Below are 26812 nucleotides of genomic sequence, written 5' to 3'. Positions count from 1 at the left end.
CGGTGTCCGGATTCAAAGGCCTCAAAAGGTGACTGTTATCGATTTTTTTATTTTTTTTTGAGAGGGAGAGAAAGAACAAAGCTTCTTAAAACTTCGAGCTTATTTTGAAAGGTACGAGCGAAAATTTTTATCATCCAACTGTCGCAGAACGGCAGCGTTATTATTAGCTGACCCGTTAACTGAAGAATATATCTTGGATAAACGGCTGACCATCGAAAGGCCTAGCCGCTTGAGTCTGGAATCGGCAGGAAAGACAAAGTGCGTATTTCTTGTATGAAAAGTGAGAACTAAACTCATAGTACATCATATCATATCATCATACATCATACATCATACATCGTACATTATACATCATCATACATAGTATTAAAGGTCGAAACCAAAGTTTGGATGTCGGATGTTCAGAAAGTTACGTCACCAATCTAAAATCAGCTAGCCGAATTCCTCAGTCTGGAAACAACCGCGCAGTAGAGCGGACGGATGAGAGTCGCGCTCCGCAAATTTCGAGTACCGGGTTCTCAACCTCCCGGATCCCGCGCTTCGGGTCCGCTACGCGGTGAAACTCGACTTCCAGGATAAGCGCTCCGTGGTTCCTGGTTCATGTTTACAATAAATTATTTCGATTCGTTTTTCGCGCAAGCCCAAATTCAGTAGCTGTCAGTGGGCTAATACAATTTCTATAACTTTATAATCTTCTCATAATCTTTTTGGTAAAATATGTCGATAAAGAAATTATATTAAACCTTACACGGTATTTTTGATTTGTTCTCATCCTGAAAATATTTATTTTTTATAAGTGGTTGCGGGTAATCTAGGTGATTCAGGAGGAGGGGGACGAGGATTTGTGCTCGGTGAGTAAAACACTTTTATAATATTTCATGGCAATTGTAATTATATTTCATCTAAAATATTTGAAACTAGTCATGTTTACAATAAATTAGTTAAATTCATTTTTCGCGCAAGCACAAATTCGGTAGATATAAATGCGCTAATAAAATTTATTATATTATTAATTAATTAATTAATTAATTAATTAATTAATTATATTAATCCTTATACAATATTTTTAATGTGTTCCTATACTGAGAATATTTATTACTATTCCAGGTATAACCCGAGGTGGTTGGAGGTGGTCGAGCTGAACGAGGTGGAGGACGAGGATTCGTGCTCGGTGAGTTTAACATTTTTACAATATTTGACGAAGTAGAATCAGCATCAGGAGTAGGATCAGGGGAAGATGTAGAAATAGGAGTAGAAGTAGGAGTAGTGGTAGGAATAGGACTTGGAGTAGGAATATGAGTAGAAGTAGGAATGGTAGGAGTTAGAGTGGGATTAGGAGTAGGAGTAGTCGGAGTAGTAGGAGTAGGAGTAGGAGTAGGAGCAGAAGTAGGTAGGGCGGGGTGGGTCGTGAGAGAGGTGGGGAGGGGCGGGAAGGGGATATTATCATATCAAGTTATCAGTAATAAGCAATTGCGCGTAAAATATTAGCTTACTTTTGTAAGTATTTATGAATATAGCCTCTATGAATATTCATCTAGGTATATAAGTTCTGGCAACGTACCTACTTTCTGTAAGAGATGTTGAAGATTTTCAACCTAATTATGTTTCAGTTCTGTGTCCCACCTGATGATCCACTAGTACATATCCTCCGACGTGACATCGCTGTGCTACGTATGAAGAAGAAAAGATTTATTAAGATGCAGATTGCTCCTCTCTTCTTGCCATTGTGCTTTCAGCCATTGTTGTACTGTGTGTTTAAAATTAAGGACAGTATATAATAAAGAATAACAGGTACAGCTACAAATATAGCACTACAATAAATCTTATAGAAATGAGCTCTCATTGAGATTTCTCTGTATTTATAACTCGACGCGAGAAGGCAAAAATCAATGTAATGCCATCTGTAAAGGTAATTGGACTCGTATTTGCACTACGAGAACTCGTTGGGCATTTTGCGGTGAAGTTTGAAAAATTGTTGTACAAGAAATTAAATAACTATAAAAATGAATAAAAAATATTATCTCTAATTGTGAATGTAGCTAATACAGCTTTAACCGTATATTGATTATGTTAATGATCTATTGTGACAAGATCGGAATTAGATAAGCTCTCTAAATACTTTTTTCTAGTCTATTAATTTATATCATGTATATGTAAATGTATATTTCTTCAGTTTATAGAATCACTGCACTAGGATTACCCTTGCCACGTTTTATGCTGCGCTCGTGTAATTTGTATATTATTAACCTTACGTTTTACTCTATTTGCGACAAGTTGTGAGTGTTTCTAATTTCTTGGCAATTATTTATGTACATGTATGTGTATATATGTATATGTATACTTATGCATGTGTACATACATATATACAGAGAGGTATACACAGAGATTTTAGTATATTCACATACGGATTTCTGTGTATAGGTACACTTGAACTAAAATATCCTTATCTCTAATACGGAGTTCTTCGTAATTCGCATTTGTTCTTGTAACCCAATGTCCTACATACGATGGCAAAAATCTAGATCCAACTTAACTGAGTCTCAAAGCCCTGTTGACATAAAAGCAGCTATTTGATAGAAATTATAGTTTATAGTTTACACAGCCCATTGCATGATATTTCATTATAAATACATATGTTTCAATGTATTTAGATATAATTTATCAAATATACAGAGGTCATGTGCAAATAATAAATGAATTCGACCGCAGTTTGATGTATTCATTAGAGCTTTAACAATAAATTTAAGCTTTGTTACTTCTTTTATTTTATTATGGATAATCAAAAACATTTCCGACTATTCGTGCTGTGGAAGCATGGGGATTAAACCAAATGCAGCAAAGATTAGAAACAGTGTATGTAGAGTACGGGTATTTTTCTAATAATGCAAATAGAATAGAATACCACGCCTTGCGAATTAGCTTTCCAGATAGAGATAAATGATGAATTTTAAGGACTGCATTATCGTTGTTGAATACTCTATGCCTCAGGGGAAACGAAAATCTGTAACGATAAAATTGATGCACCGGATCATCGTCGACTTTAACTTATGAAATGTCCTACCATTTTCGAACACCTCCTACCTCCCCCTGCCACCTCCGACCATCAATGGCCACTTTCGAGCACCCCCTATCACCTTCTCACACCTCCAACCATCCTATTTACCTATATTACTAGATTAGCTATGATATGAAAAGAGAAGAATTATTCATTTCGAAATGGGATTCTATTCGACGCGCGCTCGATGTATTCCACAACATTAGTATTCATAATTATTCCGACAAATTTTCATTTGCTCTCTCGATCTTGAATTTTCATAGACATAGAATCGAAACGCTGTTTTAGCTGGTCGCAAGTGAAGTATCTGCGTTGGGTGGAGGAGCAGAATTGTTTTTCGAAAAGTATTCGGACGGAAAAAAATTCAGAGTAACTGTAATACATCACGGATGCGCTAATTTTGAACGAGATGAAATGGATGCTTCGTATATGAGACGGTATTTAACGCTGCGTAGTGATTTAAAGACCTAAAAAGGTGATAGGGAGAGAAAGAACGAAGCTTCTTAACACTTCGAGTGTATTTCAACACACATTTGAAAGGTACGAGCAAAATTTTTCATCGTCCAACTGTCGCAGAACGGCAGCGTTATTATTAGCTGACCCGTTAACTGAAGAATATATCTTGGATAAACGGCTGACCATCGAAGAGCCTAGCCGCTTGAGTCTGGAATCGGCAGGAAAGACAAAGTGCGTATTTCTTGTATGAAAAGTGAGAACTAAACTCATAGTACATCATATCATATCATCATACATCATACATCATACATTGTACATCATACATCATACATCGTACATCATACATCATCATACCTAGTATTACAGTTCGGAACCAAAGTTTGAATTTTCGGATGTTCGGAAAGTGACGTCACCAATCTAAAATCGGCTAGCCGAGTTCCTCAGTCCGGTAACAACCGCGCAGTAGAGCGGACGTATGAGAGTCGCGCTCCGCAAATTTCGAGTACCGGGTTCTCAACCTCCCGGATCCCGCGCTTCGGCTCCGCTACGTATTTCGAGTACCGGGTTCTCAACCTCCCGGATCCCGCGCTTCGGGTCCGCTACGCGGTGAAACTCGACTTCCAGGATAAGCGCTCCGTGGTTCCTCGTTCATGTTTACAATAAATTATTTCAATTCGTTTTTCGCGCAAGCCCAAATTCGGTAGCTGTCAGTCCGCTAATAAAATTTCTCGACTTCCAGGATAAGCGCTCCGTGGTTCCTGGTTCATGTTTACAATAAATTATTTCAATTCGTTTTTCGCGCAAGCCCAAATTCGGTAGCTGTCAGTCCGCTAATAAAATTTCTCGACTTCCAGGATAAGCGCTCCGTGGTTCCTGGTTCATGTTTACAATAAATTATTTCAATTCGTTTTTCGCGCAAGCCCAAATTCGGTAGCTGTCAGTCCGCTAATAAAATTTCTCGACTTCCAGGATAAGCGCTCCGTGGTTCCTGGTTCATGTTTACAATAAATTATTTCAATTCGTTTTTCGCGCAACCCCAAATTCGGTAGCTGTCAGTCCGCTAATAAAATTTCTCGACTTCCAGGATAAGCGCTCCGTGGTTCCTCGTTCATGTTTACAATAAATTATTTCAATTCGTTTTTCGCGCAAGCCCAAATTCGGTAGCTGTCAGTCCGCTAATAAAATTTCTCGACTTCCAGGATAAGCGCTCCGTGGTTCCTCGTTCATGTTTACAATAAATTATTTCAATTCGTTTTTCGCGCAAGCCCAAATTCGGTAGCTGTCAGTCCGCTAATAAAATTTCTCGACTTCCAGGATAAGCGCTCCGTGGTTCCTGGTTCATGTTTACAATAAATTATTTCAATTCGTTTTTCGCGCAACCCCAAATTCGGTAGCTGTCAGTCCGCTAATTGAAATTTCTCGACTTCCAGGATAAGCGCTCCGTGGTTCCTGGTTCATGTTTACAATAAATTATTTCAATTCGTTTTTCGCGCAAGCCCAAATTCGGTAGCTGTCAGTCCGCTAATAAAATTTCTCGACTTCCAGGATAAGCGCTCCGTGGTTCCTGGTTCATGTTTACAATAAATTATTTCAATTCGTTTTTCGCGCAAGCCCAAATTCGGTAGCTGTCAGTCCGCTAATAAAATTTCTCGACTTCCAGGATAAGCGCTCCGTGGTTCCTCGTTCATGTTTACAATAAATTATTTCAATTCGTTTTTCGCGCAACCCCAAATTCGGTAGCTGTCAGTCCGCTAATAAAATTTCTCGACTTCCAGGATAAGCGCTCCGTGGTTCCTCGTTCATGTTTACAATAAATTATTTCAATTCGTTTTTCGCGCAACCCCAAATTCGGTAGCTGTCAGTCCGCTAATTGAAATTTCTCGACTTCCAGGATAAGCGCTCCGTGGTTCCTGGTTCATGTTTACAATAAATTATTTCAATTCGTTTTTCGCGCAAGCCCAAATTCGGTAGCTGTCAGTCCGCTAATAAAATTTCTCGACTTCCAGGATAAGCGCTCCGTGGTTCCTCGTTCATGTTTACAATAAATTATTTCAATTCGTTTTTCGCGCAACCCCAAATTCGGTAGCTGTCAGTCCGCTAATTGAAATTTCTCGACTTCCAGGATAAGCGCTCCGTGGTTCCTGGTTCATGTTTACAATAAATTATTTCAATTCGTTTTTCGCGCAAGCCCAAATTCGGTAGCTGTCAGTCCGCTAATAAAATTTCTCGACTTCCAGGATAAGCGCTCCGTGGTTCCTCGTTCATATTTACAATAAATTATTTCAATTCGTTTTTCGCGCAACCCCAAATTCGGTAGCTGTCAGTCCGCTAATAAAATTTCTCGACTTCCAGGATAAGCGCTCCGTGGTTCCTGGTTCATGTTTACAATAAATTATTTCAATTCGTTTTTCGCGCAAGCCCAAATTCGGTAGCTGTCAGTCCGCTAATAAAATTTCTCGACTTCCAGGATACGCGCTCCGTGGTTCCTCGTTCATGTTTACAATAAATTATTTCAATTCGTTTTTCGCGCAAGCCCAAATTCGGTAGCTGTCAGTACGCTAATAAAATTTCTATAACTTTATATTCTTCTCGTAATCTTTTTGGTCAAATATGTCGATAAAAAAATTATATTAAACCTTACACATTATTTTTGATTTGTTCTCATGCTGAAAATATTTATTAGTATTCGAGGTATAACTCGAGGTGGTTGGCGGTGGTCGTTGGGGGTGGTTGAAGATGGTCGGCGGTGGACGAGGAGGAGGACAAGGAGGACGAGGATTTGTGCTCGGTGAGTAAAACATTTTTATAATATTTCATGGCAATTGTAATTATATTTTATTTGAAATATTTCAAACTAGTCATGTTTACAATAAATTATTTCAATCCATTTTTCGTGCAAGCACATATTCAGTAGCTATGAATAATCTTATACAATTTATTATATTATTAATTAATTAATTAATATTCTTATAATATTTGATGGCAATTGTAATTATATTTCATCTGAAATATTACGAACTTGTCACGTTTACAATAAATTATTTCAATTCATTTTTCGTGCAAGCACATATTCAGTAGCTATGAATAATCTTGTACAATTTATTATATTATTAATTAATTGATTAATTACATCAATCCTTACACAATATTTTTGATGTGTTCCTATACTAAAAATATTCATTACTATTCCAGGTATTACCCGAGGTGGTCGGAGGTGGACGAGGAGGAGGACGAGCTGGACGAGGAGGAGGACCAGGTGGACGAGGAGGAGGACGAGGTGGTCGAGGAGGAGACGGGGTGGGTCGTGGGAGAGGACCTCTCCTCTCCTCAGAGGAGGGGAGGGGGAGGGGCAGGGAAGGGGCAGCGGCGGGCGGGGAGGGGGAAGGGAAGGGAAGGGGCAGGGAGGGGAAGGGGAGGGCGGCGGCGGGAGGAAGGGAGGGAGGGAGGGAGGGAGGGAGGGAGGGAGGGTGGGAGGGAGGGAGGGAGGGCGCGAGAGGGGGGGGGGGGTGTACTGCTCTATTAACTCTACAGGCTCGCATCGACATCCGTCCTCCACTCTCTCCCTCCCTCCCCCCCCCGCCCGCCCTCCCTCCCTCCCCCCCCTCCCTCCCTCCCTCCCCCTTCCCCACCCCTTCCCTCCCCGCCACCCACCTCTCCCTTCCCTTCCCTTCCCTTCCCTCACCCCTTCCCACCCACCTCTTCCCCTTCCCTCCCCCTCCCCCTCCCCTCCTCTGAGGAGAGGAGAGGTCCTCTCCCACGACCCACCCCGCCTCCTCCTCGTCCACCTGGTCCTTCTCCTCGTCCAGCTCGTCCTCCTCCTCGTCCACCTCCGACCACCTCGGGTAATACCTGGAATAGTAATGAATATTTTTAGTATAGGAACACATTAAAAATATTGTGTAAGGATTAATGTAATTGATCAATTAATTAATAATATAATAAATTGTACAAGATTATTCATAGCTACTGAATATGTGCTTGCACGAAAAATGAATTGAAATAATTTATTGTAAACGTGACAAGTTCGTAATATTTCAGATGAAATATAATTACAATTGCCATCAAATATTATAAGAATATTAATTAATTAATTAATAATATAATAAATTGTATAAGATTATTCATAGCTACTGAATATGTGCTTGCACGAAAAATGAATTGAAATAATTTATTGTAAACGTGACAAGTTTGTAATATTTCAGATGAAATATAATTACAATTGCCATCAAATATTATAAGAATATTAATTAAATAATTAATAATATAATAAATTGTATAAGATTATTCATAGCTACTGAATATGTGCTTGCACGAAAAATGAATTGAAATAATTTATTGTAAACATGACTAGTTTGAAATATTTCAAATAAAATATAATTACAATTGCCATGAAATATTATAAAAGTGTTTTACTCACCGAGCACAAATCCTCGTCCTCCTTGTCCTCCTCGTCCACCGCCGACCATCTTCAACCACCCCCAACGACCACCGCCAACCACCTCGAGTTATACCTCGAATACTAATAAATATTTTCAGCATGAGAACAAATCAAAAATAATGTGTCAGGTTTAATGTAATTTTTTATCGACATATTTGACCAAAAAGATTATGAGAAGAATATAAAGTTATAGAAATTTTATTAGCGTACTGACAGCTACCGAATTTGGGCTTGCGCGAAAAACGAATTGAAATAATTTATTGTAAACATGAACCAGGAACCACGGAGCGCTTATCCTGGAAGTTGAGAAATTTTATTAGCGGACTGACAGCTACCGAATTTGGGGTTGCGCGAAAAACGAATTGAAATAATTTATTGTAAACACGAACCAGGAACCACGGAGCGCTTATCCTGGAAGTCGAGAAATTTTATTAGCGGACTGACAGCTACCGAATTTGGGCTTGCGCGAAAAACGAATTGAAATAATTTATTGTAAACATGAATTAGGAACCACGGAGCGCTTATCCTGGAAGTTGAGAAATTTTATTAGCGGACTGACAGCTACCGAATTTGGGGTTGCGCGAAAAACGAATTGAAATAATTTATTGTAAACACGAACCAGGAACCACGGAGCGCTTATCCTGGAAGTCGAGAAATTTTATTAGCGGACTGACAGCTACCGAATTTGGGCTTGCGCGAAAAACGAATTGAAATAATTTATTGTAAACATGAACCAGGAACCACGGAGCGCTTATCCTGGAAGTCGAGAAATTTTATTAGCGGACTGACAGCTACCGAATTTGGGGTTGCGCGAAAAACGAATTGAAATAATTTATTGTAAACACGAACCAGGAACCACGGAGCGCTTATCCTGGAAGTCGAGAAATTTTATTAGCGGACTGACAGCTACCGAATTTGGGCTTGCGCGAAAAACGAATTGAAATAATTTATCGTAAACATGAACCAGGAACCACGGAGCGCTTATCCTGGAAGTCGAGAAATTTTATTAGCGGACTGACAGCTACCGAATTTGGGCTTGCGCGGAAAACGAATTGAAATAATTTATTGTAAACATGAACGAGGAACCACGGAGCGCTTATCCTGGAAGTCGAGTTTCACCGCGCAGCGGACCCGAAGCGCGGGATCCGGGAGGTTGAGAACCCGGTACTCGAAATACGTAGCGGACCCGAAGCGCGGGATCTGGGAGGTTGAGAACCCGGTACTCGAAATTTGCGGAGCGCGACTCTCATACGTCCGCTCTACTGCGCGGTTGTTACCGGACTGAGGAACTCGGCTAGCCGATTTTAGATTGGTGACGTCACTTTCCGAACATCCGAAAATTCAAACTTTGGTTTCGAACTGTAATACTAGGTATGATGATGTATGATGTACGATGTATGATGTATGATGTACGATGTATGATGTTATGATATGATGTACTATGAGTTTAGTTTTCACATTTCATACAAGAAATACGCACTTTGTCTTTCCTGCCGATTCCAGACTCAAGCAGCTAGGCTCTTCGATGGTCAGCCGTTTATCCAAGAAATATTCTTCAGTTAACGGGTCAGCTAATAATAACGCTGCCGTTCTGCGACAGTTGGACGATGAAAAATTTTGCTCGTACCTTTCAAATGTGTGTTGAAATTCACTCGAAGTGTTAAGAAGCTTCGTTCTTTCTCTCCCTCTCGAAAAAAATAAAAAAATCGATAACAGTCACCTTTTGAGGCCTTTAAATCCGGACACCGCGTTGAATACTGTCTCATATACGGAGCATCCATTTCATCTCGATCAAAATTAGCGCATCCGTGATGTATTACAGTTACTCTGAATTTTTTTCCATAAGAAAACTTTTCGAAAAAACATTCTGCTTCTCTACCCAACGTAGATACTTCACTTGCGACTAGCTAAAACAGCGTTTCGATTCTATGCCTACGAAAATTTAAGATCGAGAGAGCAAATGAAAAGTTGGTGGATTATTTATCAATATTAATGTTATGGAATACATCGAGTACGTGTCGAATAAATATATAATGTGTTCATATTATAGACGTATTGTTGTAGGTAACACAGTTTGTCTCCTGGAAAATTATAAAATTTACAGTATGCATCACGTATCAATTGCAAATGGATCATATACATATATTAATAACGTACATGGACCGCATATACATATATACTTCTTGGTCTCTGCATCATTATTACATCAGATCTATTATTATTTCTGATCTATGTATATGTTCGTTTCTCGGGTACCTGTACTTCGATTAAATCACTGTTCCGCTACGAATTTTGGAAGAAATTTATTCTCATTGTTAATTTCTTGTATCGCCGACAAGTCGGTAACGCTGCAAGTCGGTAAATACACACAGGCTAAGTTAATCCTAACCTGACAATTGATTATTGATCAAGTAATTACTATCTAATGTCGGAAATTCGATATCACAAACTTACAATCGCCAAAAAACGATGAAAATTTCGTTTAAAATCGGGAAGGAGTTTTGAAATGCGGCATCACATCGCGGTACGGAGACGCTGTCAACGGACGGAAACACGATCGTGGAAACCACCGCGTTTGTTTGGAAAGCTCCCACAGCTCCAGGAGAAATTCACCAGATCTGAGGAAAAAGCGCGCAGTTTATTTTCCCATTCAGTTTTTTGGGCTTTCCAGCCAAATGGTGGACCACTAATCGTTCTTATCAAGTTTATCGTGATCGTCAAATGATTGCGCGTCGATTAAAGCTCCTGTCGAGTTTAACTGAAGTGAAAATTAAAAAAATCCGGCTAACCGAGCGCCTCGATTTGTTTATTTGATATAAATTGACTACCAAATGATTTGATTAGGCTACCAATCACCACCAATCGACTACCAAACGATTGGTATAGTCGAAATTGAAAAAAGTTTAAGTTGCTTGGCCAACTTTACGTCAAACCGACGACGTCCATGAAACAATAAAGTGTCCACACTCTGCGTTTTGCTGCCCATGAAATCTAAGCTTAACACGCAATCGAGTCGAAGCTCGACGTCAGACGGTAAACGTGTGCTTCTGTCAGTCATTGAGTACAGTGAGTGTTGTTCCAATCCATATTTAAATACATAAATCACGTTGTCATTCACTCTCGACCAGGTATACGGAGGAAGATGGAAAATTTTGTGACCGAAGGTAACAAGGTTTTAATAATATGGTGTCCTGGAACACCGCTTGAAAAATTGCAGGAGTTTGTTTCACAGACCAAATCTAAGGTTGGAAACTCTGGTAGCGTTTCACTGGAGAATTCGAATCAGATCATAAAATGTAAGTTTGAACAACTATTGCAGTGATGAAGTTCTCCAGTCTCATAATCATGAATTATTGTCGTTATAACCTTATTGCAGCAAATCACGACGCCTCTTCCGTCGACACAATTTTATCAGGATTTCTGCATCCAATTATCCATAATAATATCCTCCTCGCTGAGGCACTCCGCATTTTATCACCTGGTGGAAAGATTGTTATTCAGGAGCCGGTCGTAACGCAATCCGGTCATCAAAATCTCGGGACATGTGCGGAACTGATTTTAAAATTCAAACTAAATGGATTCCTCCTAGAATCTCCAGACTGCAAAACTTCCGCAGTCTCATCCGAACTTCGAAAAACTCTTTCTGAACAATATAACGTAGATGAGGTCAAAGTATGCCAAATTATAGGCAAGAAACCACAATTCGAGGCAAGTTTGTGACATGACAGATTTCTTCCATAGATATCGATTGCGTTATAAAATTTTGGAAATGTATGACTTATAATCTAACAAAGTTATTGCATATTTTCTATTGGCAGGTAGGTTCCTCGATGGCCCTTCCATTGGCTAAATCCGCTGTAAATGTATGGAAACTGGATGATGCGGTAGAGGAAGATTTAATAGATGAGGATACTCTTTTGGATGAAAGTGATATTCAAAAACCACAAGTAGCTTCCCTTAAAGGTAATTGAATTGCATATTGATTCACCCGGGTTGGCTAGAACCACAAAGAATCATCAAGAATTAACAACCTAAGGATTAGATCATAAAGAAAATATTCGTATTATTAAAAGCTAAATTAATTTGTATAATTTTATAAACTGCTGAATTCATTGCGTTTTTTTTAAATTTTAGTTTGCGCTACAACTGGGAAGCGGAAGGCATGTAAAGATTGCAGTTGTGGATTAGCCGAGGAATTATCGGGAGAAACTGTCACGCAGAAAGTGGAAAAATCTTCCTGTGGAAGCGTATGTGTATTTGTACATCTAATTACAGTAAAAGTATTTTTGCTTGTTCTTTCATAGGTCAAATTTTATTTTATTACATTATTTCAGTGTTATTTGGGAGATGCTTTCCGTTGTGCGAGCTGCCCGTATTTAGGAATGCCAGCTTTTAAGCCAGGAGAAAAAATCTTGCTGCCTAACAATTAATGCGGATCTTGTGTTAAACACCTATTAGTTGATTCTTAATGATGGAAGCCACATTTTACGGTCGAATTACAAACAAGATTTTCATTCCCTGTTTGATTAAAATAGACATATAGACGATATCTTATAGATCAGATATAATTAAATTATTAATAAAATAGAAGGGTTGAAATGAAAAGAAACCCCCCCCCCCTTTAAAATAAACGACTGTACAATGGAGCTGTTCCAATATTACTATTATTATTATTATTATTGTTTTTTTTGTTTGCTGATCTATCAAACATGTTAAGAGATGTAAAACACAAATACAAACAATTTGAACTCAAAATAAAAAATGAGAAAACCAGAGGGAATAATTGGCATTAATTCAGTGAAAAATTCAGAGGTAAAGTATCGCTCCAATGTCATATCAGATTCCCGCATTGTTTATTAACTTTCCTCATAAAATTTTTACATTCTGAAAACTGCGATTTTTCATTATAAAATTATTGAAGACGTCGCAAAAGTAATCAAAATTATTTCCATTAATTTTCTTAATATTTCATTTAAGAATCTGATAAATTATACATCAAATATTATTATCATCATGATTATTACTATCATTGTAGAGAAAAATTAAGGCAATTTTTATAATATCTAGTAACGAGTCATTCGATAAATTTTCATAGCTAAATATAAATTGTATGGTGAAAAAATGTTGAAATTTATATATGTATATAGAAACTATAGAAAAAGATGCAGTTTTATCTACTAAATTTCTTATCAACTACTTAACGAATCCTGTCGTTGTTAAGCTGGTTATTACCGATGGTATCCAATCTTCTGTAATATAAAAGATACGGTACTCTGGGCGGCAGCGGGTTCAACACATTACGTTCTGAGACTCCCCTAAGTGAGCTATCGTCGTACCTCACCCAGCCTCCGTAACCAACGTGAAAAGCATCCGTGACGTAATGCCCTTTAGTGGCTTCTTTTCCATCGTGATATGTCACGGCAAATAATTTGTATTGTTTTTGTTTAGGCGAAAGTTTTTTAGATGCATTTGACGACAGAATTTCTGAAACATTGAAGAGAAATGATTGATCAGTTGTTTTGAATTTTCTGAAAACAAGTAAACATCACAAAATTACACTCTCTGACTTACTGCTGTCTATTTTGAGGTCAATCGGAAACTCTACGCTCTTTAAAATCTTCGAACATCCATCTAGTTTGTAGTCAAACCACTTGAGATGGAGAATTAAAATCACCGGAAGCTCCTCGAGGGTGACTTGCTTCCATGCTTCGATCTCCCGTTTTGTTTTGCTACACGTCATTCCCTCGAGCTGATCTCGGCCGACTAATATTTCCAGAGCTCCTTTTACAGATTCAGCTTTCTGAAAGATTCAAAAACAATTATTATACCAAATATTGCGTCCAAACTTTTGATCGGTTAAAAAAAGGCGTTTCATTGTTTCTGAAAATACCTCAATGTCCAACTGCAAAGTGAAGAAAGGCTGAACATTATCCGTCGGCTGTTCTCCTGCGCGGGATACCCTGTATCTCAATTGCCCGCGGAATATATCTGATAAAGGTGTTCGTCCGAATTCTGTACATCGTGTGATGGATCCTTTATTCTTTGGTCCCATGATCTAGAACAATATCAATGCAGCAATGAGATAAATTTCAATTGACCAATTAGTTATAATAAATCCCACGTGTTAAGGAAATAAAATGCACGCAACGTTTGAAACGGAACTAAAAATAAATGATTATCATCATACATACTTTCCACTCTTCCTGATCGCCCTGATTTGTTTGAAGAAATTCGTTCTCAGTGGTAGTGGGAGTAGTTTCATTGCTTCCCAATTTCATCATCTGAAAAAATGAAAGACACTGGTTGAGTAAATATTCATAAAGAAAAGAACTGTTTTGCTTTGTATAAAAAAATATAAATTACATACTTCAAGCATTTCATCACTAATGCCATTAAGCAGACAAGAGAGAAATTCTTCGGCATCTTCCTGCCTGCCTTCGACAGAAAACACACTAGCACACGACGTATTCTTTAACATAGTGTAGACATAAGTAGGCTCAAAGGCAATGCCAGATTGTACATTAACGACAGTTTCATCGGCACATTTATGTGTTTTGTCTTTCCTTGGCAATCGAGCCCCAGCTGCTAGCGGAGAGAATTCATGTACAAATCGAATCCTGCGAAAAGAATTTTCGATTGAGTATACATTCGTAAATGGTTTAAACATCTATTCAAATTATGAATTACTACAGTGTGAAGAATAAAATAATATACGCACATATTGGTTATCAAATTGTTGGAGGTACTATTACGTGCAGTATTCTTGGAATACGGCATAGCCATGAGGAGATTATAGAACGGTGGGCAAGCAAGGAGTGCCTGCAGTATGCTGTTGATGTAACAGTAATTGTTTCGATTGATCAGCCCTCGAGGTAAAAGACTGACAGTTTGTTTCCTCATTTGATATTTTGATAAGAACTCTGAAAAGAAAAAAAAAACTAGTATTTGATTTGCTCAGATCTCTAGGAAAATTTTTTCCATTACAGTGAAATCTAGCAACATTTGAGACAAGATAGAATCTTACCTCCTGTTTTGAATGCATCAAGGTCATTAAACTTGTTTGAAGAATTATTACACTCTTTCTGCACCTCAGTTCGATTTGAGGCTGTCGTTGCATGGTTGACAGGTTCGAGTGCCGGAAAGGCTCTAGGCTTTCCATGTAATTGTCGAGTTCCAGGTGCTTCGTTGGGCGAAAAATTCGTTTTTAGCGTAGCTTCACAATCTGATGCAACATCAACGCACATTGGACAAATGCGTGCTGTAGGTTTGCCGTTTGTTATGCCAGAAGGAAAGGGTTCGTTATTTGTTTTTTTCAAAATACTAGCCCAAGATGGACTGGATTCCGGTGCTGCGCGAGTAACAGGAGTTATCAGCAACTGTGGTGTTGGAACACTGTCCTTTTGTTTTTCAACTGCCTGAACACTAATTTTTATACTCTCCTCTTGTGGTTCATCAATTTTTGCAACTGGTTCTGGTTTGACCGTAGTTTTGGGAACATTTGTCTGATTAAGGGAGACTGTATCCTTCCTGAACTCGACGTTATTCTCTGTCTTTTGTTTGACTTGAATACTGCTGTTAATATTGACATACGGTACATCAGTTTTCTCTGAAAGTTCGCAACTCTTATTAACCGTAGCGACGATATTGTGCTCTATCGTCATGTTCACAGGAGGCACTTTGTTGTTGTTGTTATTATTATTGATAGTCTTATTATTGTTACTGTACCTACTATTGATACTACTAATAGTACTACTAGAACAATTATTATTATTACTATTATTAAAACTGTTATTGCTACTGGAGACAGAGTCAGTAGCGACGATGTTATCAAGCTTCTGCTTGCTCGCACTGTTATTAACGATCACGGTTGTGACACAGTCTATATTTGTTTGAGGGGGGTTTATCGGCTCTGGCTTTTTCTGAATACTTAGAGGTGGCGGACCATAGTTACTGGCATTTGGGCGAGGGACGGGATCCTCTTTTTGCACCGAACTCTTTGCCAACTCCGGACGCGAGCGAGATGCTGGAGTCGTAGAATTGTGTTGCGTGTACTGAGCACCGGCTCCCGGGTGCTGACTAACCTGGTTATAAACGGGGTGCTGTGAGGACGGGGAATAGAGGGTCGTCGATGGGTAGTAAGAACGCTGTCGCTGAGGATTCGAGTGTTCCGTCTGGTAGTAAATCGTCGGGGAACACATGTTTCTCTGCATTCTGTGGTATTGAGCCTGAGCAGAGTGGTAAGCGGGTCCTATTTCGTTGCCCGAGTCCATGTAGCGGCTGCTGGCATCCCGTTTGCTGCCTCGGCCGCGGTGATGGCCTCGTCTTCTGTTCTCCCTGCCCAGCGGCACCTCGTGAATCTCAGTTTCTTGGAGGTATAACGGATGTGGGAAACCCATACCCTGCATGTAAGTCTGTGTGCTAAATTCTGGACCCATTTCGTACATGTTAGGTTGCGTGAGAACCATTCCGGTGTAAACTGGAGTCATCATTTGACGATGAGTGTGAGCATAAGGCATATCCATTTGTGGCATCCGCGCCATGACTGCCGCTCCTGACGTTACCATCTCGCCTTCATAAGACATTTGGCTCTGTTCCGGGTCTGGAAGATACAAGATAAAGGATTTTAAAGAGGTAATTAGAAGAAGGTGGTTTATTCAATTAGAGGGTTGAAAAAGTGGATAAATTTTGGAGATTTATAGCATGAGAACCATTTTATCCAATTCTATTGGGGTTTGTTTCGTTTAAAAGTATGTAGATTAGGCTTCAGTTATGTTTTTATTTTTTTAGTGAATCGATTTGGGTGATTTGATTGAAATTATTTGTGATGTTGCAAGCATTGCTAAACATATTGCCAAGCAAAATGTTTTACGTTATTATAAATAACAGTGCTTCTTGTTTGATAATTTTAACAAAATGAATACTGGAAATTAAACTTAATCGAAATACTTTCAAGTAAAACAAACCCGAATCTAATTGGACTGTTGGTTCTCGAGTCTCCTGAATTCACCTGCTTTTTTAAATGTCTATTTGTATATACAGTGGGCGCTAGATAAATGGCCAGTGAGTATAAGGTTATTCGAATGCGAGCGGGTACCCCCCTCCACACGCACGGTCGCAATTCAAATGCGGCATCCCCCACCGCAGCGCGCTCATCGGCCACCTAAACGCGCTCATCCCCCACCTCGGCGAGCTCGTCGGCCACCTCAACGCGCTCATCCCCCACCTCAGCGTGCCCATCATCCACTGCGCTGCACAGTCACCCCCTAGTGCCCCCTACCGTGCAGTAGGAGCGTTTAGCAACTAGCCATTACGGAGAATTTTTCTCTCCTCGGGCCCCGCGGCAGGGTCATATATCTAGCGTACACTGTACCCCTTAACGAAAACTCAAATTTCTTCTTACCGTAGGTTTGCCAGCTTCGATTAGTGTCTAAAGCTTCCGATATGACCTCTGCACCGTAGTATTCTGTCTCTCCAGTATCCCACGGTAACTGTAATACTTCCGTGGCGGTACCGGAGTTAAGAACGACAATTATTTCGCATTTAGTTCTGTCGTCTAAACCCGACATATCCAAAAACTCATACTCGCTCTGAAACAGAATTACGAGTTTGTGAATATTTACGTTTTTCGAAATCGGGGAACAATTAAAGTGGCGAAACCTGCCTCACGTATGCACCGAAATTAGTGAGGTTAGAAATGTTAGAATGCGCTGCATGCGATGCGCATTCCGCTAACCTCAACGCTTCGGAATTGTGATAAATTCGCATGCTTGTTGAATTATTTGTATGGCATAAGACGATGTCGATTATTTTGCCTCGTATATTGCCGGTTAGATATTACGGCCCAGTTAGTTTCAATAATAACTAACAAGCCAGAAGACAAACGTGGACTAATAAAGATTGTTACAAACTTATCTCGCTTACCTTATATTTTATATCCATTTCATTTGGTAATTCTTTAAACGTGCCCGATTTAATTTTAATTAAATCGTACGGCCACTGTACCGGTCCCGGAGAACAAATAGAACTCTGTGTCTTTAAATTTATGCACCTTTCACTAATATTTCACTGAACTTTCGGCAGGCTTTCCGTTATCTCAACAAGTTTGTTGAAAGTCACTGCGAAAAATCCACCCGTTTTTCTCATCCGAAGTGGAAAATTTGTATGAAATTTACTCGCCACGAACTACACCGTGTGAGACTAGAACAGTTTCGCCACAAACCAGTGCCACAAGTTGATACGAATATCTTCCGTCACTAACAATACGAAATTCTCATAGGTGGCGTTCAATATTTCGGATGCGTTAGTGGGACTAGTCTAAGAGTGGAACTTGTAAAAATATTTTAAAATCAGGAGTGGCCAAAATAGTGATGTAATAAAAAAATGTACGTGATTAATGTTTGAGTTGTATTCTCTTTGACTACAAGTTTGGAATGCACTTCACCTCCACACACTCGACGATCCACCTCACTCCATCAGAGCTCTACGCGAAGTGAAGCGTCGTGTCGAAACTCCAGTGTGCAGCCCACTGAACGTGCAACCCTTACCACCTCTTTTCTCGATGGGACCGCTAGCGCTTGGATACGCTATCTGGTGGCGATATTCAACATGTGAGTGAGTAAGTCGAATCGCATCAGCTGACTTGGACTATGAACTTGTTTATGTGCAAATTTACAAATTTCTTGTAATGAAAGTTTCATTTTATATTTTAAAATTACAAAAACAAAATTCATTTTTATAAAAATACACTTGTCAACATTTTTTTATGTACAGTGTAACGTTCTTACTCTAATACATATTTTCACCGCTAGGTGCCATTTTTTAAGCCACGCCTCTGCCAGATAGCCCAATAATGAATGGCCCGACACGTTGGTGGGGTGATTTTGGATAGTTTTAAATGGCACAAAATGACTGACATCTAATTGTAAGCGAGTAGGTTGAATCGCATCAGCTGACTTGGACTATGTACTTGTTTATGTGCAAATTTACAAATTTCTTGCAATGAAAGTTTCATTTTATATTTTAAAATTACAAAAACAAAATTCAATTTTATAAAAATACAGTTGTTTACATTTTTTTTATGTACAGTGTGACTTATTCACTCTAATGCATATTTTCACCGCTAGGTGCAATTTTTTAAGCCGCGCCTCTGCCAGATATCCCAATAGTGAATGGCCTGGCACAACGGCGGGGCCATCTTGGATAGTTCAAACGGCACAAAATGACTGACACTGATTGAAATATCATTTTAGCGCTATTTCATTGAATCAGATTAGCTGGAATGATATAATATTAGTATCAAAGTTGATTTATGGCTGGTTTCACGATTTCCGGACGATATCCGAGGACGGAGCGCGTAGCGAGCAGTCTCGGCGAGGAGCCGTTTGTCAGAGATCGGTTTCTAAATCGTGCGGAAGTTCCACAGATAGAGATAAAACTCGCAGGCCTCTTGACTACGATAGATTTTCAAAAGGCCCGATTAATAGCTAATAAATTACACGATCATTTACCTTTCCGATTTTCTACACCCGAAATAAGAGCGATGCTGCAGGTTGACTGGCACGAATACATGAAGAAAATGAAACCGGTATTGATGCTGAACTTACTGAATTACGTATTTTTTTTTTTTTGTTTTACTCTTTAAATACAGATTAGAGTTAGTTCTATAATGTTTTCAATATTCGCAGCGAATTGGAAATCGCGTATGGTTATCCAACAGACAGGTAATGGTTTTTTTAAACAACGAGTACATCGGTAACGACAAAGACTTTGCAGATTACATAAGCGAAAGCTACGTATTTTGCTTACCGACAACAGGGGGTTACTATCAAGACCTCGTAACGCAACAATTTCAAGAATATATAGAAAACTCCGGAGTAAGCTTTTAAGTTTTTAAATTCCATTGATACGTTGAACTAATAACACACACAGAACTTACGCAATAACTGTTGTATATATAATATTTCAGAGGGATTTTGTCTACTTCACATTCACTATCAACAATCAAACGATAGGCTCTTTCCTTTTCGTGGTGAGAACATATTATCTTCTTGAAAGGAAGTTAAATTAAGAAGCAAATTTTATCCAGCTGTTCTCAGATCTGCTGCCTCGTACTTGCAAGAATTTCTTAGATCTATGTATTGGAGATCAAGGCCACGCGAAGGACGGTACCCGCTTACATTACAAAAATACGATCGTCCATCGTATTGTCGAAAATGGATGGCTGCAGTGCGGAGGTAACAGAGATTTTATATGTTCAACGACCGCATGTACACTTAAATTTTTTAACAGATGTAGAACTAATCCGTGGAGGTGGTGGAACAGCAACAAATGGTGCTGTGATTCCTGACGAAACGTACTGCGTACCCCACAATCGGCGCGGAGTTCTTTCAATGGCAAACAACGGGAAGGACAGCAATGGGTCTCAATTCGTTGTTTCCTTGAAAGCCAATCCATGGATGGACTACTATTATGTTGCCTTCGGGTGAGATGGATAATGTCTGGCTAAATTGGTTGCGATTATCCGTTTCAACCAGTCATTTCTTTTCACAGGCAATTGGTCGATGGGGTAGAAACGTTGAAAAAGATTGAGCAGATTCCAACTTTATTCGAGAAACCATTAAGGCGAATAGTTATCTCTCGCTGTGGACAATACTTCTTTGGAGAAGAACCAGACATGGAGGCTGGACCCGATGCCTTTGTCGTTAGTAAAATATTATGCAGGCTTTCAAGAGTTAGAAAAAATGGAGTAACTTTTAGCCCATTTATGTTGCACTGTTGTTTAGAAACATGCTATTGAATTATCTGCTCCGATGCCACAAGGGGAGTGTCCGGGTCCCTGTCCTTACATTTATCCCGGATATCCAGGCATCGATCCGTGGCTTGATAATGTCGCTGACAAATTGGATGATCGTGACACAATCTCTCTTCTTATGGCGGAACGGTATTTGTCCGGTCTTTACACTCTTGCGACCGACTATCTGCCAGGTGATTTCAAAAAATAATTATTCTAACTGAAAAACCTGTAATCACCATGAAATTATTTATTGTGATATATGACTTGTTTGATTCACAGGAACTGATATGCTTTTGCCGGAGAGGCAGAAGGCGAGTCCAGCTATGGAGTTGAATATAGATATGAACCAGGTTTGCCCTGGTCGCGAATCAGGAGAGGGTGCAGAATTTTCATTCGACTTTGCCACATCAAGTGACGAGGAAAAACTAGCTCTCATACGTGGAGTTGGTAAAGAAATTGTTGCCCAAGCTTTGAATGCCTGTGATGATGAGGTAAGCTGAAATGATATGGAACCTGTAGGGCTATGGGGTACAATGTCGGTTTGAAATTCATATCCCAGGCAAATTTGGAACGAATGTCGATGGATAGTGTGGGTACAGCACAATGGATTCTTGAACTAGCTTGCGAAGTTGCATCTACGGCTCTTGCCAGAGTTAATCGTATCGAAAGCCGGGAGTTACGCGAACAAGAAGATTGCCAAAAAGTGTTTTTGAGGTATTTAAGGCGAAAAATAATGTGGATAATGCTACTGAGAAAAAAAAAGTGAAATATGATTGAAAATTGTTTAATTTGGTGTAGTGAGGAAGTGAAAAAGATTACTGAAGGATTAGTGACACCGGACGGTATGTCACTCGTGGAAGAAGTACTGAAGGAAGCCTTGTTACACGCGGTTGAATTGGGAAAGGATCCAGAGGATTCGGAAATAGCCTCAGAAGCTGTAGTAGGTGATGAGTGATCTTTGTTTACTTTTTTACGAACAAGAAAAAAAAAAATTAAAATATCCTAATAGATTGAATTATTACGTGTTTAGACAACTTGTTACCAAGTTAAACGCGGATTACTAATTTTACAAAAGTAAAAAGTGAATAAACATTCTGAACATGACGTAATTTAAATTTATGTATTAGTTGAGAAATATATTTACATGTATCGCCGATCGAAGATACAACTTATAATCGATAAAACATTGAAATTTACTAATAAAATAAATAAATATAAAATAAAAACTCGTTTTAATTAGATATCGGTCTATTTCTTTTTACGAAATAATCCCCTCCCTCGAACTTTTGATCCGCCTCGACCACTTCGACTGGCGGACTGTTCTTCCTTCAATGCGTTCCTCTTGTGTAATGCATCGTACAAAAGTTGAGCATCTCCGCTATTACCTAGTATTTCAGCCAACTCAGCCTGCAATGAAAATAAAAATACAATGAAAACGTGAAAGCTTGGTCTGACAAACCAATATATAAAGGACAGAGCATCGTTTGAATTGGACCCAACGTCACGATATATAATATGCAAATAAATCACCTGAGACAGTGTGATAAGATGATCCAGCGATTCTCCTTTATTCAGTAATGCTCTCATGTTCTTCGAGTTGACCCCTGGGAGTTTCGACACAAGATCTTGAATCTTGTTATATTTATCAACAATGAATTCTTCGTCTACGTTTTCTTCTACTCCAATTTGTGCCGCCTTTAACGCGTCCGGCTGTGCTCTGTCCTTCTGTGAATGTATATCATCCATGATTTGACGAAATGAAATTCTGTTTAATATGAAAAAATAGTTGTGAATACAGAACAATCTGAATAGCAAGTATTTTCAATCACCTTAAGCTCTTCGAATAATTGTGACGTGGCGCTTGGACTGGGGGACCAAATCAGTTTTAACTTTGGAAAATGCAGAGTGAGCAATTGAAGTTTCGCTGTAACTTCGCTGCTTTTTGTATCCGCGCTGAGAAAATAGTTGTTCTGTAAAATTGCACAAATTGTACAATATTCATGATCGAATTTGTACACAAAGTTTCTCTACAAATTAATTATTACATTTTTTAATAAGAATTAATAACACGCAACGAACCTGGAAGCAAAATGGCTTGTTCGGATCAAACTCTATAAGTAGCATGGGCTTGGCATAGTGACGAGTCATAGCGACTGCTTGATTATATAGCCTTCCAGAGTTTAGTGAGCCAATTAAATCTGATATACTCTTTCTCTCAATGCAAATTTCTGGTGATAAAATGTAGTCGCCGATCTGTAACAAACGTGAAAAATGTGTCCCAGTTGTACTTTATTTGCTTCTCAAAATTTCATCGTCGATTGTACTATGCAAAGAAATAGTAAACGTTAAATAAGGAGCTCACCAAAAGAGTGACTGGCTCAATCTCTATTCCCCTTTTGTGTATGAGCGCGGGTAATTCGCTCCTGAATTCTCTCATGTCTACAATTATTTTCTCCACCATTCTAGGAACATCTTCTTGAACACCGCCTTTGCGTGTATTCTCGGCATCTGGTACCGGGCCACTGGTGCCTCTCACCAACGTCTGGCAGTCGTCAGTCTTGCCGTCTTGATCCTCAGGCACAACCATTGTCTGAAATGAAAAAAGAAGTTAAGTGTTGTATTTTTCTTATGCTTAAGAGTGGAAAAATAGATAAAAATTATAGAGTAAAATTAACTCTGCCTCAGTTTGGAGACTAACATACAGCTTTTGTATTGATGAGCATATTGAAGGACTCCTTTTCCCTGCGCAATGACGTTAGATATGCTTGTTCCTCCGCTGAACCGCCGTAAATCAAGAAAAAAACTTTTAGCTTAATGGAAGGATTATTACTTTGGTATACCTGAAAAAGAGGAAATAGACGGATAGCAACATTTTACATTCATTTCAATTGTTGTACAATGATGATTGTGAAAACATGAGGCTTAGACGTTCTGTTGTTCGAAATGAGAAAATATCTATCAACTTGATCGATGAACAAGATAATTCAGTGCCTAATGACTCACCTCTAGCTGTCTGACGGCAGATATATCAGCAGAATACAGAATCACATAGCTTGGCATCATTTCGGACAGTGTTTGAAGCAGTGCCATTGGATCGCCATTTTTTTTCAATGATTGTATAACGACCAGCGGTGCAACTTTCGATATTGTAGACAGATCCAATTCGTCGAGCTATCGGGAAAGCACATTCAACTAAAACGAACGTCAAGCACCGAGTGTCATTTAAAAGGAAGCAACTGTACCTGTGAACACTCTTCAAACTGCTCAGCGCAATCAGCGCTTGATGGCTTCTGTGAGAGAGTTAGTACGTAACTATCTTTTTCCACAGTATCCTCAGTGGATTCGTTCGCTTCGGACGAGGGTGGAAGATTGGATGCAGGGAAAGCATCTGTATTTTGATCACTGCGATGATAAAAAAATGCAAAACTTGATGAAAGTTAATCAGTGTTTAATAAATTGTAGTTACTAAGAGCGATGATAAAAATTGTCAACCCATTGTTCAATTTAGGTACGTTGCTCTCACTTTGGTTTTGATATTTTGCTCGGTTGTAGTTTTGACATCGCTCTGTAGAGTAAGTATTCCCCTGCGCCCATCGTCAGGTATCCTTTCAGTTGGTTGCACGTGATTTTGTCCTGAACCAAAACTAGGACCTTTCGCAGCTCATCCGGATCAGTTTTATTCGTGTCAATATTGTCTTGAATTTCGCGTAGAATTTCTGACAGTGCGATCCATTTAGGACTCGCTTCCGGTTTCAATTCTAAAAGAAATTAAGAAGCCTTACTTTTCAACAGTTACGATAATTACTAGGTATTTGTACGGTAGGCATTAGCAAATTGCTAAAAATCTCTGTCACACAAATTACCATCTTTTTCATTGTAAACCCTCCGCTTTCCTGATATGAACAGATTTTCAACGCAATCTAGTAGCAACCAACCGCTACTATTCATTGCATATTCTGCAGTGCGTAGGCGATTCAAAGTCGCGTAAAAAGAAACGGAATCCTCATGATTCAAGGACCTGCGAAAGGATATACTTTACAATTTTAAAGTAGTGATAGTAAACGATACTATTATTTACGAATTTTCCAAATCACTTACACAAGAAGCGATCGTAAGGTTTTGAGATCGGCAACAAGTTGTTTGGTTTTAAAGCTAAGTTGATGCCATATCGGGTCCAGCTGATGCTGTAGGAGCTTGTGAAATTTTTTTGCGATTACATTTTCAACCGTGAGCTCCTCCAGTTCTAACTGCAATGAGTTGATGTTAGTTGAAAAAATCGGAAAACTTTGTCACTCCATGAAAAAAGTAAAGCTTACATATTTGTTAATCCTCTTCAATTCGTTAACAGTGTAGTTCATGACATCCAAAAGCGCAATTTGTATATTTAACATCTTTGGTGTGAGTTTTGCATGAATTTCAATTACTTCTGGCTGCAATAACAGATAAAAGAAGCTTAATATAGAAATAAAGAGCTATCCGACAATTCCATGACCCACCTTTGATTTTGATAGACTGTTGCTAACGAGCGCGTGAAAACGAGGCCAAAGGTACAGCTGTTTGACGAATAAACTTTTCATCACTCTTTCAACTTGAGCAAATCCGACAGTGAATGCCAATGCAGAATTGGTGAATGCCTTGATAAATCCAGTCTATAAAGTGTAATTTTATATTAGAGCACTTGGAATTGAATTACTTGCATGCTTTAGCGATCGCTACCTTATTGTTTTGCCTGTACAAGCGAAGGGCGAAGGCTTCCTGAAACGAATTTAGTATATTGTGGGCTCTGTAAACCAGTATTCCGGTCACCAACTTCAATGGCACACGATTTTTCAACAGGTCAACCACGAATATTCTACCCGAAATAAAGAGAACACCGCCATCTAGATACATCAACTCCCTGCGTTACAGAATCAGAAGTTATTTGTTAGTGCATAAGCCAATATTATGTTGTGTTGTAGTTTATGGAAACTAAACTAGAGCCAAAATCACATTGCTATTACCTCTCGTTAGCCGGGAACTGAGCTGTGATGACACGAGGCAAAAATTTCACACCCATGTTTTCTAGTCTGTTGATGAAGTAGCATTCTTCATGGTCACTTGTGCCGAGCACAATAACCAAATTACCGGGATCCAAATAGACTTTCAGTATGTTTATGAAAACAGTCTCAATTCCCAGCCCCCTGCAAATAAAATAATATAAATTTCCTCGCCAATTTCTCACACAATTCAAAATGTTTGTATCAATTACTGCTTACTTGGCACAAACAACTAGACCATCATCATGGAGTATGTCCAAGAACATTTGATTCTCGTATTCCAACATAGCGTATATGTGCTATCTAATTCAGCTCACAAAAAGAAAACTTGAAAAAGAATATCAATTAACGACCACAGCAGCGCCACGGCAAATGAAGGTCTTTCTTTCTGAAACAATGAGGTTTACAATTATTGAGATTGATAAAATAACAGAAATCACACCAATGAGAGTTACACACCTTAAGCGTGTGGTCCTTGTGCAAAGTAGCTTCTGCTCCGTATGTACTCTCGATTTCACCTTCGTCAGCGGGAACAGGGAGCTGATAGACTGAGAGGGAATATTTGCTAATATCGTGAGAGGGATGACCATATACACCGATCCCCACAGGCCTCTTGAAGCTGGTAAAGATATTAGAATAAAACCCTATAGATACTCATATTATGCCAGTTGACTGAACTCATTAATTTGACTAAGTGTGGGGATGATCAATTATTCAAAAATTTAATCAATCTTCATTTTCGGTAGCATCATACCTTTTTGGTATAAAAATGATATCTTCACCACAAGTGGCTGAACGAAGACAGAAATACTCTGGCTCGTAGGTGGGTTTGGTGGTTGTTTGCGAAACGTAAATATCAGCGTCTCCGCTCCTAGAAAAATCGAAATATGTTTCAACCCCTTTTCCTACCTGCTAACTTCCGATTGCTCGGGCCACAATTAACTAAGAAGGTTGATCAAGTGTGGAAGTACCACGGGTCAGACTCGTGCTTATTGTTTTTGGCCCAAATTTCTTACCACGAATCTCACTCGTTG

The 26812-nt window shown here is 39.1% G+C and overlaps 4 protein-coding genes and 1 long non-coding RNA gene across 9 annotated transcripts; 3 read left to right on the top strand and 2 right to left on the bottom strand.

The window, feature by feature from the left end:
- The first annotated feature begins 358 nt into the window (after nt 1–358).
- On the top strand, nt 359–1835 carry LOC138190795 (uncharacterized). The gene is made up of 3 exons (XR_011176875.1): nt 359–851; nt 1108–1171; nt 1611–1835. It is a non-coding gene; the product is annotated as an uncharacterized lncRNA (long non-coding RNA).
- Nucleotides 1836–10958: 9123 nt separating this feature from the next.
- CIAPIN1 (cytokine induced apoptosis inhibitor 1) lies at nt 10959–12570 on the top strand. Of its 2 annotated transcripts, none has more exons than XM_069135754.1 (5): nt 10959–11245; nt 11326–11661; nt 11772–11912; nt 12084–12196; nt 12284–12570. In XM_069135754.1, exons 1-5 carry the CDS (start codon nt 11092–11094, stop codon nt 12377–12379), a joined length of 840 nt encoding a protein of 279 aa, XP_068991855.1. In that variant the 5' UTR covers nt 10959–11091; the 3' UTR covers nt 12380–12570. The 2 variants fall into 2 exon arrangements, with proteins under 2 accessions (XP_068991855.1, XP_046477434.1); XM_046621478.2 differs by having other exon boundaries at nt 10961–11245; nt 11326–11657; nt 11768–11912.
- On the bottom strand, nt 12184–18457 carry Usp10 (ubiquitin specific protease 10). Its single transcript, XM_046624556.2, has 9 exons — nt 17871–18457; nt 17350–17536; nt 14974–16548; nt 14668–14869; nt 14317–14566; nt 14141–14230; nt 13840–14004; nt 13521–13749; nt 12184–13433 (listed from the first exon to the last, which is right to left on the bottom strand). The coding sequence occupies exons 1-9, from the start codon at nt 17886–17888 to the stop codon at nt 13147–13149; spliced, it is 3003 nt and encodes a 1000-aa protein (XP_046480512.1). The 5' UTR covers nt 17889–18457; the 3' UTR covers nt 12184–13146.
- Nucleotides 18415–21923, top strand: LOC124218131 (uncharacterized). Its single transcript, XM_046624567.2, has 10 exons — nt 18415–19533; nt 19634–19822; nt 19915–19977; nt 20035–20182; nt 20238–20430; nt 20499–20649; nt 20732–20933; nt 21022–21233; nt 21302–21456; nt 21541–21923. Exons 1-10 carry the CDS (start codon nt 19258–19260, stop codon nt 21695–21697), a joined length of 1746 nt encoding a protein of 581 aa, XP_046480523.2. The 5' UTR covers nt 18415–19257; the 3' UTR covers nt 21698–21923.
- mei-9 (DNA repair endonuclease XPF mei-9) lies at nt 21849–26377 on the bottom strand. 4 transcript variants are annotated; one of them, XM_046624562.2, is made up of 17 exons: nt 26238–26377; nt 25998–26166; nt 25743–25922; nt 25459–25639; nt 25239–25391; nt 25059–25172; nt 24841–24989; nt 24606–24760; nt 24266–24500; nt 23985–24144; nt 23746–23913; nt 23445–23582; nt 23105–23332; nt 22822–22995; nt 22572–22712; nt 22273–22467; nt 21849–22149 (listed from the first exon to the last, which is right to left on the bottom strand). In XM_046624562.2, exons 2-17 carry the CDS (start codon nt 26063–26065, stop codon nt 21991–21993), a joined length of 2598 nt encoding a protein of 865 aa, XP_046480518.1. In that variant the 5' UTR covers nt 26066–26166; nt 26238–26377; the 3' UTR covers nt 21849–21990. The 4 variants fall into 4 exon arrangements, with proteins under 4 accessions (XP_046480518.1, XP_046480520.1, XP_046480519.1 ...); XM_046624564.2 differs by lacking the exon at nt 21849–22149 and having other exon boundaries at nt 22328–22467; nt 22572–22695; XM_046624563.2 differs by lacking the exon at nt 21849–22149 and having other exon boundaries at nt 22371–22507.
- Nucleotides 26378–26812: the final 435 nt, after the last annotated feature.

Source organism: Neodiprion pinetum, chromosome 4 (assembly GCF_021155775.2).
Source record: "Neodiprion pinetum isolate iyNeoPine1 chromosome 4, iyNeoPine1.2, whole genome shotgun sequence".
Taxonomy (NCBI): Eukaryota; Metazoa; Arthropoda; class Insecta; order Hymenoptera; family Diprionidae; genus Neodiprion; species Neodiprion pinetum.
The sequence above is the reverse complement of the archived record's forward strand: the minus strand, read 5'-3'. Positions and strand labels throughout refer to the sequence as shown.

Excerpts from the sequence above, each read along its gene's own strand:
- Usp10 (XM_046624556.2), bottom strand. Across the intron at positions 13,750-13,839 it reads CTTTGCAGTTGGACATTGAG|AAAGCTGAATCTGTAAAAGG; the intron begins GTATTTTCAGAA and ends TGAATCTTTCAG. Across the intron at positions 13,434-13,520 it reads TGACCTCAAAATAGACAGCA|AAATTCTGTCGTCAAATGCA; the intron begins GTAAGTCAGAGA and ends TCAATGTTTCAG.
- mei-9 (XM_046624562.2), bottom strand. The coding sequence starts at position 26,065 with ATGTTGGAATACGAGAATCAAATGTTCTTGGACATACTCCATGATGAT. Across the intron at positions 25,923-25,997 it reads GGTCTAGTTGTTTGTGCCAA|GGGGCTGGGAATTGAGACTG; the intron begins GTAAGCAGTAAT and ends TTTTATTTGCAG. Across the intron at positions 22,713-22,821 it reads ACAAGCCATTTTGCTTCCAG|AACAACTATTTTCTCAGCGC; the intron begins GTTCGTTGCGTG and ends GCAATTTTACAG.
- CIAPIN1 (XM_069135754.1), top strand. The coding sequence starts at position 11,092 with ATGGAAAATTTTGTGACCGAAGGTAACAAGGTTTTAATAATATGGTGT. Across the intron at positions 11,913-12,083 it reads ACAAGTAGCTTCCCTTAAAG|TTTGCGCTACAACTGGGAAG; the intron begins GTAATTGAATTG and ends TTTAAATTTTAG. Across the intron at positions 12,197-12,283 it reads AAAAATCTTCCTGTGGAAGC|TGTTATTTGGGAGATGCTTT; the intron begins GTATGTGTATTT and ends ACATTATTTCAG.
- LOC124218131 (XM_046624567.2), top strand. The coding sequence starts at position 19,258 with ATGGCTGGTTTCACGATTTCCGGACGATATCCGAGGACGGAGCGCGTA. Across the intron at positions 19,534-19,633 it reads ACATGAAGAAAATGAAACCG|CGAATTGGAAATCGCGTATG; the intron begins GTATTGATGCTG and ends CAATATTCGCAG. Across the intron at positions 20,650-20,731 it reads CTGGACCCGATGCCTTTGTC|AAACATGCTATTGAATTATC; the intron begins GTTAGTAAAATA and ends ACTGTTGTTTAG.